Source organism: Mytilus galloprovincialis, chromosome 7, assembly GCF_965363235.1.
Source record: "Mytilus galloprovincialis chromosome 7, xbMytGall1.hap1.1, whole genome shotgun sequence".
Lineage (NCBI taxonomy): Eukaryota > Metazoa > Mollusca > Bivalvia > Mytilida > Mytilidae > Mytilus > Mytilus galloprovincialis.
Window position 1 is genome coordinate 33,490,062 of NC_134844.1, and position 23,485 is coordinate 33,513,546.

General features: G+C 30.1%; 1 protein-coding gene across 3 annotated transcripts in view; it reads left to right on the forward strand.

Annotated features, from left to right (window-relative positions):
* LOC143082819 (MOB kinase activator 2-like) overlaps positions 1 to 23,485 on the forward strand; it is a 47,196-nt gene that overhangs the window by 13,481 nt on the left and 10,230 nt on the right. Inside the window, exons 1-4 of one of the 3 annotated variants that reach the window (XM_076258688.1) lie at positions 1,370 to 1,675; positions 13,117 to 13,289; positions 19,764 to 19,860; positions 20,817 to 20,941. In XM_076258688.1, the coding sequence (XP_076114803.1) occupies positions 1,632 to 1,675; positions 13,117 to 13,289; positions 19,764 to 19,860; positions 20,817 to 20,941 (439 nt within the window). In that variant the 5' untranslated portion in view covers positions 1,370 to 1,631. Of the gene's footprint in view, positions 1 to 1,369; positions 1,676 to 7,472; positions 7,568 to 13,116; positions 13,290 to 19,763; positions 19,861 to 20,816; positions 20,942 to 23,485 lie in introns of those variants that run through there. The other 2 variants (XM_076258687.1, XM_076258689.1) reach the window with 2 other exon arrangements.

A 23,485-nucleotide genomic window follows, 5' to 3' on the forward strand; every position in this document is an offset into this window, starting at 1 on the left:
ATAATGCATGTTTTTTTTTAATTTTTATACTAATGTATTGCATTAAAGAACATTAGTCATTTAAAATCATTGATGAAAAGGAAGGTTTTGCATACAACCTTGAAATATACTTAGGAAACAACCATTAAACATCAAGAGGGTATGGGGTTATCCTAAAAAAAATATCGTAATCCCCAAATTGATAAAAGAAGAAAAGAAATATTGTGGTCAAGCAGATGACAAAAAATGTTATTCTGATCCAAATTTTCTCCATACCTTATAGTGTTAAATTTTGAAAAACATCGAAAAACTATATATATATATAAAAAAAAAAAAAAAAAGTTCACTAGCTGCGCTAAAAAAAATCTGACTCAGATAAAAAAAAAACATACACCCCTCTCCTCCACCTGAAGTTAAATGGTTACTCCCTTATTCAGTTCTGCCTAGGCCAAATCATAAGGATCAAACCCTCCACGTACCCCAAAGCCTCAAATCCTGGAACTGATAAGCAGTGAAAAAAATCAGAAAGGGTTTTATTTCTTGTTGCAATTATGAGAATTTTGTTTGTTTAATACTTCACTTAAAAGTTAGAAACTGCACACATCAAAATCAACATCAAAAACAACATAGGGAAATATAAGTTAATTTAAATTGATTTTTACCATTTGATGATCAGATATTTTATTTCATATCTTTAATTCACTGAACTATATCATTCTGAATATTTTTTTATTATATAGGTGAAAGTATAATTCAATATGGCAATGTTCAAAAAATTATTGTTACTATTTTCTTGTTAAAAAATTGGTCTGCATTTTGTGAAAACAAAGAATATTGATGTAAATTATGGGCATGATTTTGCAATTGTCTTTTTAAATAGCTATAATTGATTTGATATTAAGAAAGATTTATTGATTAATTTTTGACAGGTTTGTTCATTTTTTTCATCTTTTTTTCAGTATGTCACAATAGCTAATCTCCTTTTGCAGCTACCTATACATATATATTATATCTTGCTTTGTCAGCACAATAAAAAATTAGTTGCATATTTCATGCATTGTTTATATGTGCCATGATGCATGTACAAGTAACAATCTAAATGTTGGCACACTTTTGATAAATAATTAATGTCTACTATAAATCATTTTATGCTTTGACCTATACCCAGTAGATAAAAGGCTTGTACAAGTAAATTAATTAATAAACATGGCCAGATAACAATTGATTTAGAAAAGTCACTGACACAAGTACATGTATATCGTTGACCTTTTTCGACCTTTATGATACCTGCCCACCTTTATCGACCAATCAGAATGAAACTTTAAATAGAGAGAAAGATCCTGCTTTATATAACCACATGGTATTATGATTGTATTTTGTTAACCACGTGCTTCCTATTGAATCACATTATTTACACCACAGACTTAGATAGTTGATGTTTACACTGACTTAACCGCCAAATATAGATTTAAATATGGGGTGACCCATAGTGAATATATCATCTGATGATCAGTGCCAGAATTTCAGGATTAGTTTCTAATTGTGACATTTGATCTATTTTAGAATATAATACCAGATTGAAGACTAATTTTATGACTTTAGAAGTTTCTTATCCTTATGTTTTAATTTGACTTGTATCAGATTTTAGATAGATGTTAAAAATGACAACTGGGATTTTATTTGTTATAAATTTCTGGTAAGTTTCTTTATTAAATTAACTGTAAAAAACTCATATGAGATTTATTTTGAACTATAGTAGTTTGACCATTACTTTTAGGATATATTTTTTAGGGAATGTTTTTTTTTTAAAGTACAGCATGACAACAGAAAAATTAATATTGAAAGACTTATAAAAACAGTCAATTACTTATTCGAAGAAAGTATACACCAAAGTTACCAATCTTTATTTATAGTCCCAAATTTTATCTTTCCTGAAACATACCTGTGTTGTGATATAAACATTAGTTATTATAACATAAACCTTTTGATCTATACAAATTATGGTTTGACATTTATGAATTAGAAAGTGAATATATTGCTATGGTCTCTTGCATGTTAATATATAAAAAAACATCAAAGAGTGGAAAACCCAACAGTTATTTCATCTTTCCAAATAAGTAATATTTTATTTACAAGATGTATATATAGCTCTGATCAGGTAGACTGACTAACGGTATAAAGTTATCCCCAACCCCGTTACACAACAATAAAAAAACTCCATGATATAAAAAAGAACCTTATTAGCTAATAAATGTGCTAAACATCTTGATTTTCTTAAAGACCTTAGTAGGCAAGCTGACAGTTATCTCATTGAAGCTATTAAGTTTATATCAGCTTAAATACAATGTATTGTAATATTTGAAGCTTTTGGTTAAGTGTTCATAAAAAAGTCTATTGTTCTGTTGAGCCTTTCACAGTTGATAAGCTTAAGGTAGAAATTTCTCTAGTAAATGTAAAGGATGAAAAAACAAACTTTTTTTTGTTAATAAGGACAGTATAGATATTGGAAACAACTGGTTATTTTGATATATTTTGGGAAGGTGTAAATGTTTTGAAATTAAAATCAGTAAATGAAAGACAAAAATAAAAATTACATTTTTTACAGCATACATGTATGAAGTTTATATACTGCATGGTATTATAAAAAAGGAACTTGAGAATCGAAAAACCCTTTGTTTCTTTGGAAATTGGTGTTGTAATACAAGGATTCTATGCTAGCTTTTTCTGTTTCTGTGAATGCAAAGTGTATCAAGTTCCTTTTCTAATTCTTACCCAGTTTAAACTTTCTCTGAACAGTTTATTTTTTTACATCAACGTGTGGTATGCTTTATCTCAGTTTTTCATTGGTGAAGTCCATCTACTGTTGTCAAGTTTTCTTTCTTTCCTCTGATTTTGTTATATATTGACTTAAAACATTCTTTTTAACTGTCCGAAAGGGGAACATTTCGTATTTCAATCGATGCTGTACATGTAGTACAATCTGTATGTAAAATCATTTTAACATTACACATTTTCCAAAATGTGCTGTCCAGAAATGGAGCCATCTAGTCAGGTCATATACTCTTTACACATGAATAACCTTCAGCCTATTTGCAAATATTCGGCTATCAGTTTTTGTTTGCCTGAGTCTCCAACTCAATGTCATCTGTGATATCTGAATATTCAGAGTATTATGATATTTGTTATGGTTATATAAGCTTTTGAATCGAACAAATGTTTAAAGACCAAAATTGCCAAAGTTAGTGATTCTTTAAAGGTTGTAGTTCAAGGACTAGCTGACATTAAAAAATCAGCTGTCTTTATAGCCCACATGTATGGTCTCTATTATGTGACATTTAAATCTAAAATCAGAGATTTTATAATAAGATAAATATTTATTTAAACAAACAAAATCCCTATTACATGTGATTGTATGAGGTAATTGTTATTTCTCTACATTTAAAAATCAGCTGATAGTTAGCCTTTTGACCTTGTAATTTTAAATATTCGATTAGAAACCTAATGTATTTTTTCTATTTATGTACTAGACTTGTTGAATATTTGGTTGGTTTTCTGTCATTATTTTATGACTGTTTAAATTTGGAAATAAATATCCTAGATATACTTATATATTTATATATTCTGATAAAAAAAGATCTAGTGCTCTTTAGTTTTAAATATCTTGTTTTATTTTATGTAAAAGCACAGAATCTTATGTGGTTCTGATATAGGGAACATTCAGGTAACCCCATGCCAGGTATTTCAAAGTTCTGAATTTCATCTGATGTTAGACTGATGAGATTCTCAAGCTATTTGCAATCCATTACTGTTTTTTTTCTTCAGGATGGAAGTTATTTTAAGTGGTCATTGCTTTATGTCTTGCAGAGCTTAGGATTCCTTGTAATGCATGTTTTCTTCTCTAAATCCTCTAAAATCTCATCAAAGATACCAAGCTTATTTTTTGGTACACTAGATGCCTTTTTTGACTTAAGTCTCAAAACAAAACAATTGGAAGCCTAAGACCAAATTTTAAAAGTAAGATATAGTTATAGTAAAGAGCATTGAAAATAAAAAAATCTGAAAAACTTGCCAACAACAGATTAAGCAATAATTGTGTTAAAAAACCTCAGAAATTTTTTTTAAACATTAAAACTTCTGAATTGGCCTATGTTTTGATTAAGCTATTCCTGTCAGTTATGTGTCCTTTAGCTTAAATTCTGGATCTAGCCTTGTGTTAATTATCTGCACTAGAAAGTAGCAAACTCTTTGACCTTGTGGCTTAAACATGGCTTATTGTATGTTACAGTAATAAGCTTACATTCATGTATAATTATTGAGCATGTGGTTTGGATTGATGAGATTGGTTAGTTAATTAGTATCAAGGATTTATACTGGACATGAGATGACCACAACACACCTGAGGCTCAGATGATGTTAGATAACATATTGATCAGGAGAAATTGACTTCAGTTGTTTACTAACGCTTAGCAGTCATAATAAGGGGTAGCTACTATCATAACTATAATGTGGATATGAACTTAGACAAAAAACAAAAGTTTCCTCCTCATGCATTAAAAATCCATATCCAGTTTAAAATATTAAAATCACAGGAAAATTTCTTATTTCATGTTTAAGAGTAAATTTAAGAATAGGACAAAAAATTTCCAAAAAAGGTTACAAATTTAAGATCTAGCTCTCCTACATCTTTTAACCAGGCTTTGAAAGGACAGTTAATGTTTGGCATTTCTTGACATTTTTTTTCAGCTATTTAAATCATTTTGATCGTGTGACAAAGTGCAATATATTGCATGATCTCTGGGTAGTTAGGAAAGTGTGCATTATCTTGATAAAAGTCAGATTGTAGACTGATATGTATCTCAGAATCAGAACACTTCCTTCTAAGGTCATAAAACTGTTGAGTCTTGCACACAAGTACACTGGACTTCTCTTATGCATCTTGATTCAGATTTATTTTTACATGCATAATCTTTTAGGATTGAACAAATGGTCCTATTTTGGAGAATTCATAATGCACAATAGCATGTTACTCAGGTTCTTTTCTTCACCGTGGCCTATGACACTCGTCCCAGTCTTCCTAAACTAATAACTGTACTGATTTTGCACACAGCGGGTCCTCTATTTGAAATTTAAAAAAAAATATCTTTAAAAAATCTATCAATCTATCTAAATTTTTTATTTTTCAACAGTAATATAATACATGAGCTGCGTCGGATAGAAATCAGCCTTATGCAAGTGCACATTTACATCATATACATGTAACTTTGATTAGTTTTAGGAAAATTTATCATGTTCAAGTACAATATAAAAGATGAAGTTTGGTCTGTGTTATAGGGTTCTCATAACAACTCAATGATCAAACAGTTCTAGACTTTTGATTGAGATTTAATTTCAAGCCGAAATAGGATAACAGATATATTGATATTCACTTGCATAAGGTCGATATCTATCCGACGGAGATCACATGTAACATTGGAATTTGGTCTAACCTTGACAACCTGACTGCACTTCCTAATAATAAAGTTAATGAGTGAGAAAGAGAAAATGACAGTTTACATCTACTTAAGTCTAATTATATTACATCTTGACCTTGTATTTCCTATGTTTATGCACCAGTTTCCTCTATGTGTAGATAACAGATTTCCTCGTACTTTCCGCTTTGAAGATGTAATTTGTTATAATTTATGTTTTGGAGGCTTTTATTCCTGTGCATGTCAGGATCATTCTGTATTATTAATTTATCCAACTGATTCTTTTGTGTTTCCATTTTCATTCTATCATTGCTATTGAGTGCAGAACAATTTTTTCTTACTGTAACTCTATAGACAGTTGAAAGATATTAAGACGATAAGGCCAAGTTTAGTTCAGTGGTTTCTTTCAACTGTTTTGTTGTCCTGTCTTTTTTTTCTGATCAGGCTTCTCTCCTTATCAATTTTTTTCCTTATAGTTTATGATTTGCTATGTACAAATAATTGTGATCTCAACCGTCACTTGCAATTCAGAAAAGTTATTTTTAATGCTAACAGGAAACAAAAATAACCACATACATGATTCCTAATTTTATATTTGCTTCACCTGACATAACTTTTTAACCTTTTTGATCAAATTGAAATATATTGGTGTTTTACTAGCGCTTTATTGCCAATCAATAAAAAACTGTGGATCAATGGCTATTATATTCTGTTCAAGAACAGAAAATCATTGCTTTGTTTTATTTCTACCAAAAACTGTTTTTGATTGTAATTAGAGATTTTATAACATGCAATAAACCATTTCTCTTTACATGTTAATAGATTTTTGATTTTCTAGATATTTTTAGATCATTGTTTGTGACATCTTGTCATTATTGAAGTTTTATATCAATAAATCATTTTTGTTGTGTTTTCAGTAAAAGCTCAGCTTTATTCTCATGAGCACTAGCTTAGTTGGGGATGATATCTTTCTTATTGACAAGCTTATTCAAAATTTATCATTTTTGAGATGGAAGTTGTTTGAACAGTTATTCTTCTTCTCTGCTTTATTCAGTTCATTAAATAAGTTTTATATCTTTATTGCTCAGAACTGGCAGAGGATTTTGGGACCTAATTGCTTTAAACTGTCACATAACATGGATCCCCATTTAAGATGACTGCCAGGTATAAGAAATGGAAAATTTGGATAATGAAATGTGAAATATTCTTGAAATTTGATCAAATGAGACATTTCTGAAACTCCTTTATTCAGTCAATATTTTTCACCAAATTTAAAGATAGTCACCATAACAGTAAAAAAAAACCAAAATGAGCCAAACACATATTAACTGACTCTTGATCAAATGTTGACTTTAAAAAGTGTTGCAGTAAGATCATAATAATGTCAACTAAAGACTAATCTTTAATGATAAGGTAGTTTAATTAAGGTGATAGATGAGTGGATGTTTCAGTGGCGGATCCAGGGGGGGTTCCGGGGGTTGGAACCCCCCTTTTTTTTGGCCAATCAATGCATTTGAATGGGAGCATATAGTTGGAACCCCCCCTTTACTCTGGGTTGGGAACCCCCTTTTTAAAATTGTTGGATCCGCCACTGTGTTTCAAGGGCCTCTAGTTTACACAGAAGTTAAATAGTGCCCTAAAGTTGTTAACAGCCTTCGCCTTAGGTCTCTGGTGGTTAGTGGTATCATAATCATTGACAAGCAATTACCACATTACTCATATATCAAATGAAACATTTAAGGGAGTGCATATGTTTGAAAACCATTGCATATTTATGAATTTAAAAACATCCTATTTTACAAACAGCGCTCTCCATGTTCATTCGTAGTAGCAAAATTAACAATTTTCGATAATCTATGTAGTTATATTAAATTATTAAAGGTTGATTGATGAATTATACAATATAAACTATGTTCTTTGCTACTATTGATCTTGCATGGGATGACTTTAAACATATGTTACCAGGCTATAGGAAAAGTTGTGGACTTTGTAATTTGGTTAGTTTATAACACCGATAATTGCAGGAGTTGGCTCCATGCTATGTCAAGCTTTAATCATAGGCTAGAAGAATTTTACGATGATGGTGTGTCTTTTATCATGATGCATGGTATATTAAAAAGGTACTGTAATGTTTCTGTTTTGTTTATAGATTTCATTACATGATATTTAAATAAATCGTTGAAAAGATGTTACCGTAAGTAGCATTCTTTAGTTAGTTCATATAAAATAACTGTTGTTAAATGTACCATTAAAAAGTTTTCTAGAAATTGATGTGCTATAAATGAACCTTTTTGGTTTGAAATTAATATAATTATCATAACCCCACTAGCAATGTGGGATTTATTTTTCATCCAACCCTTCAGTTTGTCTATCCATTCCTTCATCTGCCTTGCCTGCGTTGTCTTTCCCTTCGTCCAACATATATTTTCCTTACAGGGTCTCTCAGGTACTTCATAATTGAACAACAGCTTGACAGTCATGAGTTGTAACATGTGAGCACTTTCCAGATATATCTGACACCCATTGCCAAGTCCTTCTTCCTCTTAACAGATATTTTGACTTTTTCAATATGTTGAGGAACTTCAAAATTTTCGTCACACTTTTGTCAAGTACAACTTGTGCATTCTACATGTTTCTGAAACTGAAAATATTATTTGTTTTGTTTCTGGAATAGACTTCACAAGTTGGTAAAACTCATGTCTGGTTCTATTTGCATCATTGGTCAAATAACGTATAATTATAAACTGAAATCCGAAAATTATTTATTTACAAATAGCTTAGTACAGTAATTACTGGAAACATATAAAAGAAAAAGAAAGACCTGTTGGTGACCTTCTGCTGTTGTCTGCTCTATGGTCGGGTTGTTGTCTCTTTGGCACATTCCCCATTTCCATTCTCAATTTTACATGTTGATAGCATATAGTTAAAATGAAAACAATTAGCCACTGTGTTGAAACTTTGGAAAATATGGTTCCTGATTATTTTTTTTGCACTTCCTGATATCAGCAATGAACCATAAGTGCCTTTGTTTCTTCAAGGAGTATAAAATGTTATTTTCATAATAAGAATCTTTTCTTTAGTTAAACGGTCTAGTTTCTGATTTCTTATGATATAATACTTGAGCACAAGTACAGGTATATAAAAACAGTCCTTGAGACTTTAACACTGTCGACCTGTAAATTGGTAACTGTACTTAGCATGGATTGCATTTGTCAAGTACTGTGATAACTTGCCAAAACGTTGTGTTCAAAGGTCTTATACCGAACTGGCATTTTATAGTTCACTAAACTGTAAAGATACAAATGTTATAATGATAAAATAATAAATGGAATAAAAATTCTAGATTGCTGCTAGTTAGTTGAAGGATTATTATTTTTGCAGAATCTCTTCAACAATTTATTTCCCCTACCTTCACTTTCTTAACTGATTAAGTATCATATGTATACTAAGTTCTGATTAAAAAAAAAACAAAAAATTATACAATCTGCTTTCTAAAAGAAAATCAGTATCTACTGCTGGTATTGATAAAAGTACATGTGACCTCAACTTGTTACTAGATTGATTCATTACTATAGTGATGTTAGTTAAGATGAAGTTAAAATTACACCAAATCTAATTATTCTGTTGAAGTTTGAAGCTAGTATGTATTGATTTGTGAAGAAAGAAATATTTTATGTTATCTAATTAACAATTTAATTATCTTGTCAGCCAGTAAAGAAAAGGGTTAACAGATGTGGTATAAGTGAAAGTGGTTAAGATCTAGTATCATGTAAAAAAACATCAAGAAAAAAATGTCTAATGATTAGAGTCAATATGTCTGTACACTAATTTCGTAGTTGAAAGCAAGCAAGTTAGTAAGCATACTAGAAAATCCGGAGTCTGATTAACTAAAGGGAGTATTAGAAATGTTTACAAAGCTTTTATAGCCTTTATAGTTTGCTGTTCTGTGTGAGTCAAGGCTCTGTGTTGAAGACCTTTGACCTATAATGGTTTACTTTTACAAATTGTGACTTGGATTGAGAGTTGCTTCACTGGTTCTTGTATACCAGTCCACATCTTCTTATATAGCTATATATAAATCTATTTTGCATTTTTACAGAATGTGAATTTACTTGATGATATTATGTTGTTCAAATAGACAATAGTTAGATAAGTTCTTTTAAAATGACTTCAGAGGGTCAAAAGACTTGACCAGTATTTACTTTTTGAAGTGGTCAAGTAGTATTGTAGTGTACCTTTCTTGTTTACAGTGTGTACAGTCAGTCTAGTTACAAAGCTATGGTCACTTTTCAAAACAATATGTAACTGACCAAGGTCATGATCCCAGATGTGTGCCCTTAGGGAAAAGGTCACTGATCTTGTATATAATCATTATTATACATAAATATAATGTTTAAATACATGTCTATTTCATATTATCTTCTTTTGATGATTTCTATGCATGAATTTACATGTTTTATTTTAATCTGGAGGAAAATCATTTTATTTGTTTGGTCAAGCGTATTTTCCATGTACCGGTCCACTTAGGTTATCTGGTATAAGATCAGATTTGTTGAGTGACATAAGCTTGTTTCTTCCTTTCCTTGTGTTTTCCCATGACGTGTTTTTCCGTAAAGAAGATATTGAATTATTTTTGTCGAGTGGTCTTTTTAATAGGATAATAGAAATAGCTTATTCTCTGAAAACCATCAATTTATTTCATCTGCAAACTAAATTTTCCATTATTTTCACAAGGAAATGTCTTTTTTAGAATGTTTTTGAGTGTTTGTGAACCATTTTACATAGAAAACCACTCAAGTGTTACAATTGGAATATCTTCATTCTCTTTAGCCAATAAAATATTCAAACATTATGCAATATTAGCAGATTGCATTACTAAATATTTTTAATGAGATTTTCCAGAAATGAAAAATAAAATCTGGCATTTGAATGAATATCAATTGAGTGTAAGTTGTTTGTTATAAACAAAAATGTCATCTAGGTCTGTTTCCTGTGTTCTAGTCTAAGTAACCTTTACTTCTCTCAAGGATAAATGCATTTTATCAAATAGAAAGTGCATTTTATTTTGTTTCTGGCCTTTGGAATCATGTTTTGTTACTATTATGTCTACTCATTTCCTCCATCAAGAGATTTGAGCAATAACCATGGTCAAACTTTAAAATCTTCCTGAATATTGATGACATATTTGCCACTGGACATTAAACAAATAACAATCAGATTTTAAAATCTCCCAAAATATGTAAAAAATATTTGCCACTGGACATCAAACAAACAACAATCAAATAGACTTAATAATTGTTCAATCACCAAGTCCCTTCAATTAACCTACTTGTTTTCTGGCTGACATACTACATGTACTAATCATTATGATTGTTATGGTTTCAACCAATTAGTACATGTATGTACTGAACACATTTTCTCTCATACCATTGTTATCATTACTGTAATATATTGCTGTGCCTGCATCTGACAGCAGTAGGGTCTCGTAATATAAAACTGCCTTTAGCACTTTTTGTTGCCAATTTTACCTCTTGTCCTTTTTGATATGGCTCTATTTCCCTGCTGTAAAAAACAATATAGAAAAACAATTAAAATTGCATTAATTTGATTGTGCATTTAATTAGTGACAGATTTATTATTTACTTGATTGACAAGTTTATGAATTACGTTAATTGATAAAGTGGTGTTTTTGGACAATATTGTTATGTATTTGAGACATTTATTTGCCATAAATGGCAATATACTTAATGAATTAATGTCACTCACTGATTTTGTCCAGAGTGGGTCATTGTCCAGTGATTAAATGAAAGGTAAAGTTGTGCAGAGGAAGTAGGAAAGAGCTTGTCGAAATAATGACTCTTTCTGTTATATGTTTTCAGTGTCTTTATTTTTCTTCTTGTTTTATTCAATTTCCTTTGAAGATTTCTTTTTAAAATCTACTCTATCTACATGTAACTACCTATTCCTCTGGAACTGCCAATTTTGTTTTGATCTGAAAAAAAGTAAAAGAAACAAAAATACCATCTTCAATGAAAATTCAAATCAGTAAGTACCTTGAACTGACTTGGTACAGGCATTTCCTTATGTAGATAATAGTGGAATAAAACCTGGTTTTATGGCTAGATAAACCTATCACATCCTTACATGTATCTGCATGAAGTATAAACTGAAAGAAGGAAGTAGATTCCTTTATACCACTGCATATGGTAGTTAGGAGTTACAGGATTCCAACAAGGAAATTTAAGTCATGTACATATATCTATAAACATGTAAATTTAAGTTTAAATTAATCTTATTAATGGTTAAAACACTACCTAAATCTTTGATGTCTCCAGTTCCTTTTCAAAATTTGTGACAGAGTTCCAAATGTTACAAAGTGCTTTAGCAGAAAAAACAAGCACATCAATAAGTCTGAATAAGTTAATGTTTAAACAAAGGAACTTGTTTAGTCATTGTGTCAATAGAATCTAGATTATAAAGAACAACCTAAGAATGAGATTCATTGATCCCTTACATTAAATAACATCAGAACAAATATATATTTTGACTCTGAAATAACATCTATTAATTTAAATTACAAAAGTAACTGGTACTGGGTTCTATATTGCTGTTAAAAAAGTAGTTCTAAAGTGTTGCAATCCCTGATAAAAGATAAATGTGCAGTTTACATGAATATTTTTGTTCTTCCTAATATTTTTAAAGACATTGTGGTAATCAGAATTATTGATAGTCTAAAGAGAATTTTAGACAGTTTCATATTGTATTGTTAAGGCAAAGTTGAGGAGGCAAGTTAGGTTTAGACAATATCTCTCTGTAAAAGGATACACACAAATGTAACTTATTCTCTTATTGACTTAACAAAACTTGGGTATCAGTAACAGAGTACCACCTCAGAGCCAGTTATTTTGTTATTTGAGAAAACAAATGTCTATAAAAGAAAAATGACTTATAATTTATATGTAGAAAATGGCATTTAAATCATCAGTTGACCTCTAACTGAAAATTAATAGATCTACAAAAAGGTCAGACTGCCCAACTAAATTTTACAAATCTATATAGATATCAATAACAGTTTTTGCCATGTGACTTCTATATTTGTTTTGTATATACATTATATATTGACATATGGTGTGTACTGTTTGTATATTATGTGATCCTATATTGATTTTATCTATAGTAGTGAGATAATCTATCATTATTATGACCATTTAAGGTTAAAGTAGGCTACTTTTTTATAATTTGGTCATAGATGCTTCAGTTTGAAGACAACTTTTACAAAATAGGTTGCATGGATATTAAGGGGGAAAAGACGGACATATTTTGATACTTATTTTCTAAGTACATGTATACAAGTATACTTATGTACTGGATATTGATTGTTTGGCGAACTTTACAACAGCTGTTTAAATTTGTAATAGTTTACATGACCAAGATAGTACAGCAGACAAAGCAAAGTTTATATAAATTTATCTGGACTACCTAAGAGTTATCTCAACCAACCACTAAATGCTTAATAGAATGAGGTAGAAAATTCACTGCTTAAGTTGGCATCTTGTCGTTCTCTATATATCACAATCTAATGAAAGTTAGTTACTAAAAAATATTTGATGGTTTTGCTTTTCGAAATATCAGTGATGTTAAAGTTAAATATTCTTTATTTGTTTTTCAGGAAGGGGAGGAGGAAAGACAATTCGAAAGACTCCCCCACCCCTCCAGTCCCAGAAGAAGCCAGACAATATTTAGAAGACAGTTGTGTACGTGAAAGAGTTACAGATGCAGATTTCTACAAATTAGTTGCATTACCTCCTAGTGTAGACTACAATGAATGGTTAGCTACACATTGTAAGTGGTCAATATAACATCAGAAAAAGGGGGAGGGATTAAGATAAAAATAGAAGACAACCATACCACATCTTCTTATTCTTATATGTATGATATATAAGGCTAAGAATTCAAAATTATTCTCCCATACTTATTTTTTTGTGAATTTTTTGGATACAGATGAACCATGAATTCCAGTTTAACACAAAACAATTTACATATTGCCTTGTAACCCAAATTCATTATCCAAAAATACCGATACTCGATGAGGATAAACATTACAACAAAAATGATTGTCCTAATAAAAATTCATATTACTCTGTTTATGTCTCCATTAGTACACTATTTAAAGTAAAACAGATTTTAGCTTATTATGTATACTTAATAATAAGTATGATACATGTATATTTAACAATGCTAAAATACTGACGACAGTAAAACTTCATCACAACGAATCGATTTTTTGTTTTTTTCAAAGTCTGATAAAAAAGGACAAAACATATTTTGCAGAAAAATCCAGGAGTGGACATTTAAATAAGGTTAATTTGCAAATGAATAAGGATTTTGATTTGTTATGAAATTTTATTGCGCTGTATTTGTACTTTATCAGTTATATGTTTGGACAAATAGACATGATCGATTCTGGTTTATCACCCATGTTTGTGATTTATTGACATTTTGCTTTCAGTTTTATCAATAGGTCAAATATTATTATGGTTATGATGAAAATGTCAGACAAAACACATTTTTTATCTGTTTTGAAATATCAATTATTCCCATTGCTAAAATTATATGGTTTGTGTCCTGAAATGAAATCGGGATTAACTAGATTTGTCTATATAAGGAAGTAAAATACAGAAAAAACCTGCCTCTCCTTAAAATGTAATACATAAATTGGATGTCCTATTAATCTGAGGTCATGTCAGTGGCAAGAGGATCATCTATCAGGGTCCTCAAAAAAAGTGGTGGTCTGAAGGTCCTAACCACCAAATTTTGCAATGAAAATAATAATGAGGACCAATGATTTTGTGAACTCTGATCGATAGAGGACATATTGATTTTCATTAAACTGCTATACCTCTCATATAACATTTTTTTGTAGAAGTCCCTCATTTACAATTTTTAAGACATAAAAAATTAAGTGGCAGGAAGAGATTAAAAAAAAAGATTTTGTTTTTTCTGAGAATTTAATTTTGTTACTAAATGTAAATTGATCAGGTGATTGGTTTTGGCGGGAACAGTTAGTATTTTTTGCGTTTTAGCGGGATTGTGGGTTTAACCAGGAAGAGGAAAACCCATTTATTATTGTAACCCACTTACTTATAAATTTTAAATTAGGAATATTTGACCCATTTTTCTCTTCAAGATAATGCAGTCCTTGTATTTTCACCTGGTGTGACCGTTCAGGTGTTTCGGTGATAAACATCTGCCCTAATTATAGGTGTTGTGTTGCTGTCCCTATAACTCTCCGAAATGTGTATTTACTATTGTCAACCTAACATTCATTTTTCTATTACATAAATACTAATTTACAAAATTACAGTAATTTTCTGGTTTGATGGCCCAATATTGAAAGCTACAGACATTTTCTTTACATTATAATGGTCACATTTACTGTTAAAGATTTTATCACCTTTGTAATGAACATTAAAAGTATATATTTGAAGAAAATGATTGAAGCATCTTTTTTCAAAGTTAGAAATGCAATACAACTTAGTCATTTAATGTTTGTAAGGTATGTAAGAGGCTTAGTTCATAGAATGATCTTACCTCAGCAGAGCAAGGCACAACTTTTTATGCCCCATTTATGGGCATTATGTTTTTTCTGGTCTGTGGGTCCGTTCGTCCGTTAGTTTGTTCGTTCGTTTGTCTCGCTTCAGGTTAAAATTTTTGGTCAAGGTAGTTTTTGATGAAGTTAAAGTCCAATCAACTTGAAACTTAGTTCACATGTTCCTTATGATATGATCTTTCTAATTTTTATGCCAAATCAGAGATTTCCCCCCATTTTCACAGTCCATTGACCATAGAAAATGAGAGTGCGATGGGGCATCTGTGTACTATGAACACATTCTTGTTTTGTTATTTATTCAAATATGTCTGTGTGTCTATGAAAAAGCAATATGCTTGGACTAAATAAAACAATAATAATACATAGTGACAGTCTACATGTAAAAAGTACATGTATAAATACGAACTTGCAATATACTTTCATTAACCCATTTTAAATGTTCAGCATACACAATCTTAAGGGTGCATCATGATATACCAAACTAATGTCATGTCAATTCTTTGAAAGGAAATGTAAATATTTCATGAAACAAGGATATGGAAAAAACAAGATAACAAATGTAGGTCAAGAAGGACCCTTCATTACAAACCACAGAACATTGACACCAAATAGACAGATGTTTCACAAAGTTCTTTACTTCTAGAATCTAGACCCCCTTAAGTGTAAACTATTGTTACAAAAATCACAAAGTCATAGTACATTGTTGCCTAGACATTTGTCCCGCTGAGGTTTGTGTTCCTTATAAAACACAAGTTTTCACAGTTTTTATAATGAACACCTTTTGAAAAGAGAATTAATTGTTATTCTGTCTGCTTGTCACATATTTTGTGTTTCTGTGCAAGCTAGAATGACATTGGTGAATCCATAAATGTTCATAAAGGGGTAGGGGGTACTGACTGCCTTTAATAGGGGACCCGCTCCAGTCATGCTTCAGTGATTCCCTACATAATCAACCAAATTATTTACACAAAAGGCCTATGAATGCACCTTGAAAAAAGCCTTAATTATCTTTTGAAATTCTCTAAAAGAAGAACCAGGATTTGTATGATAAGATGTAAATTGCTGTTTCATGATGACAGGGGAAAATGTACAAAGGCATTTGTTCTAATAGTGAAGTAGCTATGTTAAAATGATAACAAGCCTTAGTCTATATATGGATAGTTTTATTGAAGTTTGTTTGTTTTTAATCTTCTGGTCTTGCATAAATTTATGTACATGAAACTTCATATCTATGAAAGCCAGGCACGGAGGAAACTGACCATACATACCTTTCAAGACTCATAAAGAAAAAATCCCCAAATCATATTTTAATCAAGACCTTATACACCATGCTACATACTACATACAGGCAACATATTCAGTTTCATTACTTTCATTGTGATAATTAATTATAACATACTTTGTGTCAAGCTCACATAAAAATGGACAAGAACCCAATCTTCTTCTAGATTTTATTTTCCCAGAGGAAAAAGAGGAAAATTACTCTTTTTACAGGGAAGAAAAATGTTTTAAGAAAAGATGAGAAAATTTTAGAAGTTTTAAGAGACCTTTATGAGGTCTTGTGGTATAAAGTTTTCTTTTTACCAGGTTGAATGAACAGCTTTTACTCCTCATTAATGTATAGGAAGCTGAAAGACGTGTTACAGTTCATTCATATCTCTTCCTGGTTATAACTTTACATAATACAATGGTCTAATCAATAGTAGTTGTTTCCGATGAATGAGAACATCCTTCTCTTTGGAGTGGTCAGAATTTCACACAATAAGAGAATCAATTAAAGCTGATGATTTCCTGAAGATGTAGATTTGTTATTGAATGATTCTGTTATGTTCAGTAGAATAACATTAAGAACAATCATTGCTGTTAAATGAAGTTAGTGTGTGGGTTATTTTATCATTTATTTTGTTGCCACTTTCTACTATCAGTCCTAAAAGAGGGACAAAAAATACCAGAGGGATAGTCAAACTCATAGATGAAAAATAAACTGACAACATAAGTTAACCATTGAAGGTTGACTGATTCTAAACCAAGAAATTATTCCTAACATACCTTATCATTTATGTATACTTGTTAGTTTAAGTTGAGATAATTTAAAACAAATATTTGGTCAAGTAAAATATCCTTAACACTCTCAAACAAAAATAAATAAACAAATAAAATAAAATGAAAACACAAAAATAGATTGCACTTGAATATTAAATGCTGTGTGTTTCCAACAATCCAATTATGATACAAAAATTCATCCTTCCATGAATACAAATGTTTTATTATCTATCAAAGAAGTTATATAATTTAGTCTAAAAGGTTTAAGGTTTTTCATTGTTTAAAGCTTTAACAATAGTCATAGAAATTCTTAAAGCTACAAATATCTTCTTTTACAAAATATCAAAAGTTTGTAAATACTTTGAAGTATGGAAATGAAATCATTTCTTTTGGTATTTTTGTGTCAAACCAATCATTAATTTAACAACCTTTTTTTTAAGGTTAATTTATCATGATAGAAAGGACTAGTCCAGGACTAATATGCAAGCGTCAGAAGGTTACTTTTGATCTGTCTCACTAAGCATAATTTCACTGTGTTAAAGTCTTATTGGTGGCCTTTGGCTTTTTTCTGTTCTTTGGTCGGGTTGTTGTCTCTTTGACATATTCCCCATTTCCGTTCTAAATTTAAAGATTTTTCTCTTGCTTTGGAAGGCTCTTTTGGCAATAGAAATTGCTGTATGTTTTGTTCTGTTCATCTGGGACTATTATACTATACAGTTAGTTAGTAGTCCCAGTTTTCATCCATAGAATAGTTTATCAGCTAAGATAAAATTAAATGAACAGTTATATGAAAAGTTTCACATGTTATAAAGAAATTAACTTTACAGAAGTATTTCTTACAACATACAAAGGTCAAAATTCTGTCTAAGTTACTTCAGAATTATTGCGTGCATTTATTATTGCAATTTTGTCAGTTTAGACTTAAATGCGATTTTAATTATTATGATTTTGAGAAAAATCCTGTTTAATTCATATAAAATATTTCAAAATGGGAGTTTAAATTATTGCGTTTATAACTCTGTCGCATTTTTCCCAATAATAAAACCTTGCAATAATTTCTGTATTAACAGTACATGGAAATTCCTATGGAATAAGGGGAATAACTCTCACTTCATCAATCACACTTTATTTAAAAGGATTTTAAAAATAATCTTACTTGGTTGATTGTTCAGGAATTATTTGTTTCTGTAATTAGATAATACATAAAGTACAAAATAGGCATTTGACATCAGTGTTATTGTACAATATGGTTTATAACCACTATTGATTTGTTGATTTGATTGTTTATGACCGAGATCTAAATGAACGATTGCAAAACTTGTATTATTTAGATAAGTTCAAAATAAGGAATTGTCTTATTAATGCATTGTGTTTTAGAGCGTCTGGGCAGCTTGACATAAAATTGGATAAAGGACTAAATTTGATATTTCTCTAGATAATAGAGTGCAGATGGTAAATGCACTACAATTTTTGATATTTTTATTTCTCAATAAAAAAATTTAACAACAAAAAAGTTTACGTTTTTGTTACCACCTGTATCACTGCTTTACTACAATGATTTTACAGAATTAAAAATTTATCATCAATTTATGGTTTGAGTGCTACCACATAGAGATATTTTTTAGAAAAAGAAAATTAGCTTTGTTAACCGTGGAAACGTAAAGCTGTTGAATTTAATAGTCTGGTATGAAGTTACGGGAATTAACGTAGTCATTTAAAGTTTTATTTCATTTCTTTAAAGATATTTAGTACGAGGTACAAGATGATATGGTGATGAAATTCAAGATTTTAAAATGATTTTTTTCACCTCATTGTACTTTTACTGAAGAATTAGAATAATGATACATCATGTCAGATTTTATCATTTTAAAGAAAAAAAAATAAATAGTAAAGGACAAATAATACAACATAACCTTGAGAATGAGTCAAACATTTGTTGTTTACTTTCAAAAGCCATGCAAACAGATTGTATAAGTACATGAACACTCAGACGAACACAGTAAAAGGAGTTGTATTATGTAAATCTGTCCAATAGTTGATTATTTTGTACCATATACAACAGCGCATGTAACACATATTGTCCTCTTCATAAAAGAACAACTTTTACTTATTTTTGCAATCTCTACCTATTTTTCTGGTCTACACAAAATCTTCTTAAATTGTACAATTTGCTAATTTGCAAGGACAAATAACAATTACTGCTTATGTGTTATTGCTAAGAAATATGTACCATAAACTATATAAACTAATATTGATCTTAATCACAGGGCTCGTTACAAGAATATACTCATGAATAAGAACAAAAATAACATTGATTCATAAATGTTAAACCATATATAAATCCTTTAGTCAGACATGTATGATTTTCTGCTTGCTCAGCAGTATTTTGATGTCAAAGAGATGTGATAATTAATGAACTGTATATGTGGATGTCTATAACTGGCCATTCATTCATCTTTAGTCAGTGATCATAAAAATCATACAGTTTTCCATGTCAAGACATACACATGTTACTATTTTTGAACATGGATTCAGTTATAAAGATTTGACCTTGCCAAGTAAGCATGGAAAACGATAAATTGTTAACAACTAGTTTGCTATTATTAACTTTACCATCATTTTCTTATTTAACATTACTGATATTTTCAATTTTTTTCTTGCAGCGATCTCATTTTTCAACCATGTCAATTTAATGTATGGTGTGATCTCGGAATACTGTACATCAGAATCTTGTCCTTCAATGACAGGCCCAGGAAATGTGTAAGTTAAGAAGGTTAAACAAAGTACAACTTTAATGTGACAGATGAGCATACAATATCATTTGTATTCACTCCACACTGCAATTGTCATTTCTCACAAGTTTGGTTAAGTGGAAATTTTGACCGAATTTACAATTGCTGTGAGCTTTTAAGTTTTACTTTGAAGTTTTAAAAATAATTTTTATGCACTATTTCTGTTTATTTTAAGGGTTCATATGATAATGAATTGATGAGCCAAAAAAGACTTAAATGCATGCTTAATTGATTAAAATGCCACATATATACTTTTACGTTAAACTGATTTAGGACAAAACAAGCAGAAAAGAGTAAAATTAATGTACACTCTCTCGACTTGTACAGCATATAGTCCTTTGTAAACACAAATTACAGCATATAGTGCTTTGTAAACGCAAATAACAGCATAAAGTGCTCTGTAAACACAAATAACAGCATAAAGTGCTCTGTAAACACAAATAACAGCATATAGTGCTTCGTAAACACAAATAACAGCATAAAGTGCTCTGTAAACACAAATAACAGCACACAACTGATTTTGCAGCATTTAGCACTTTGTAAACAGAAGCATCAGAATAAATTACTGTGTAGACAGATTTCACATCATTAGCCCTCTGTAAGCAGAATTAGGTGCATAAAACATTTCATACTGTCTATACACATGTAACTGTAGTCTGCTTTTAAATAGGAGTTATAATATATAAATGCTCTATAGCTTATACAGAAAACAACTGCAATAGCATAAAATATTGTATAAATAGTAATAAATGAACAGAATTTGCACTGAGTAAGCAAGTTCTGTTTTTGTAGTGAGACAATTTTAGTTTTGGTGAAATCTAGTGAGAGAAAAGGTATATATTTAAGGAAAATGTAAGTTCTATAAAGACACATGTATATAACAGGTATATAATATATATATAGATATGATCTTTTTTTTTTCAGGCAATTTTTATGGTATGACGATAAAGGTAAAAAGTACAAAAATACAGCCCCTCAGTATGTAGATTATTTAACAACATATGTACAGAAACAAATCTCAGACGAGACTTCATATCCAACAAAGTTTGGTAGGTTTAATGCAATATGATTAAATAATTTGCATAATTCAAAATATTTAACTATGGTTAGTTACAATTACCTCTGGTAGTGGTTATATTTTATCATTTTTTGTTTGACCATGTTTGTTACCAATTTAAACCAACATGGGAGCTTGAATTCAAATTACACATTTAAAACACGAAAACAACATCTACATCTATCAACTATGGAATAATGAGATTAATTCTATAACAGATACATCATTCAGCATTAATCATGTCTATTACTTACATGTTATTATAACAGTACTTGTATGCATTGAAACATTTGGACATCCTTTATTGAATTCTATACAAAGATAAATCAGTTAAAATCATTTGGCTTTTTTGAAAACATTGTAAGTGATAAATTTATAAAAATTTAAGGTTCTCACTAAAATTGGCTATAATGAATAAAAAAAACAATGGATGTGGTATTATTACCAATGAGACAAATATCCACCAACCCTAAAGGATGAGGGTGAAGTAGTTAATGACTTTGTTTTTAGACTGTGACATAAATTTTCATTTAAGTATAGAGAAATGAAGTGACCGATATCTGTATAAATCTAATCTTCATTGTAGGGTCAGGTAATATGTATACATTCAGTGTTTTGAAGTTTGATTAAAATATTGTTTAAAATTTATTTCAAACACCACAGGCATACTTAATGTTGGCAAGTTTGGAAAAAAAATCTTAATCTTATACCCTTATTTATACAAACTTTCAAGCAAATGATAACAGAATAAGGCCTGCAATCTTTTTATTGATGTAGATTCATGAGAAACTTCTTTATATGACTATTTTTGGAAGGAGAGAGTGATAACCAAAACAGAATAAAAATCTGATTTACAAAATCAATAAACACAGGTGTCTTCAGGTAAATCAGCTGATGTTTACCTTTGATTTCATTTACACCTTTGCTGTCCCTTACACCATAATGAATAAGTAGATTTTAATCAACAATTCACTAATCAATTACGGTGAAAAAGTACTTTTGAATAAGGCAATTTTCTATAATTTCAGTTTGTATTGTTACCGAAAAAGTAGTCTGAATGTAAGTCAGGAACTAGGAGGGTTTCATTATATACTCAAGGTTTTGAAATGTTGAACAAGGACAAGAGCTTTAAGTCTTGTCAAATTTGTGCTGGATTTAAAGTAGGTCACATAGCGAATATTAATCAGATTTTTTTCTATATATTGCCCATGGTTAAGTTAGATTGATTGATTGATGGTTGCTTTATGCCCCATGAGCGCAACAAGGCTATATTGCGCCGAATGTTAAAATAGAAGTTAGGTTTGAATGATCAAAGATTTAATAAAAAAGAAGAAAAGTAGACAATAAAACACCAGACGAAAAACATGTATACATTTATAACTGTGGAACATTTACATAAAACATGTATACATTTATAACTGTGGAACATTTACATAAAACATGTGACAGTTTACATGCAAAATCACAAAAAATGGTGATAAATTGTGCTTTTAAAAAATAAAAAATTGTTGTCTTTTAAGTCTAGGAAAAACAATTGCACTACATGCACTTAGATTATAAGTACAAAAGGAAGTAAAAGGTATTAAACTGTACATTTTATAGGAAAAATCCAAAATATATATAGCATAATATCCTAGAAAACTTGATCTCTATTAAACTAAAATTTAGATATGAATTTTAAAAGTTGAAAATAAGGCACTGCTTTAATTCTGTAATAGTTAAGAAGCTTTTAATAATATATCTAGTTTGTGTCCAACCATACATGTTGATTTAATATATGTATACAAATTAAAGGTTTTCACTGCATTGAAATATTCCGGTATTAAATGGCAGTCTTTTCAGTAACATATCAACATTTACTTTAAGTTAAACTTTTTTATTCTTTAAAAATCAAAGATTAAATGACTGTTTGTCGTGCCTGTGACGCATGGTGCTTTTAATGTCCGCGTTGGCTGAGTCAACAATTTGTTTGGTCGTGATGTGGTCAGTTTAGGGAAACAATTAGTGTTAAGTCAATGCAGTTGTAAAATTATCTTATTTCCATGAAGATTATTTGGCTCTGACCCCTCGTTCCTGTTAGTATTATCTTATTTCCATGAAGATTATTTAGCTCTGACCCCTTGTTCCTGTTAGTATTATCTTATTTCTATGAAGATTATTTGGCTCTGACCCCTCGTTCCTGTTAGTATTATCTTATTTCTATGAAGATTATTTGGCTCTGACCCCTCGTTCCTGTTAGTATTATCTTATTTCTATGAAGATTATTTAGCTCTGACCCCTCGTTCCTGTTAGTATTATCTTATTTCTATGAAGATTATTTGGCTCTGACCCCTCGTTCCTGTTAGTATTATCTTATTTCTATGAAGATTATTTGGCTCTGACCCCTCGTTCCTGTTAGTATTATCTTATTTCCATGAAGATTATTTGGCTCTGACGGTCTGACCCCTCGTTCCTGTTAGTATTATCTTATTTCCATGAAGATTATTTGGCTCTGACCCCTCGTTCCTGTTAGTATTATCTTATTTCCATGAAGATT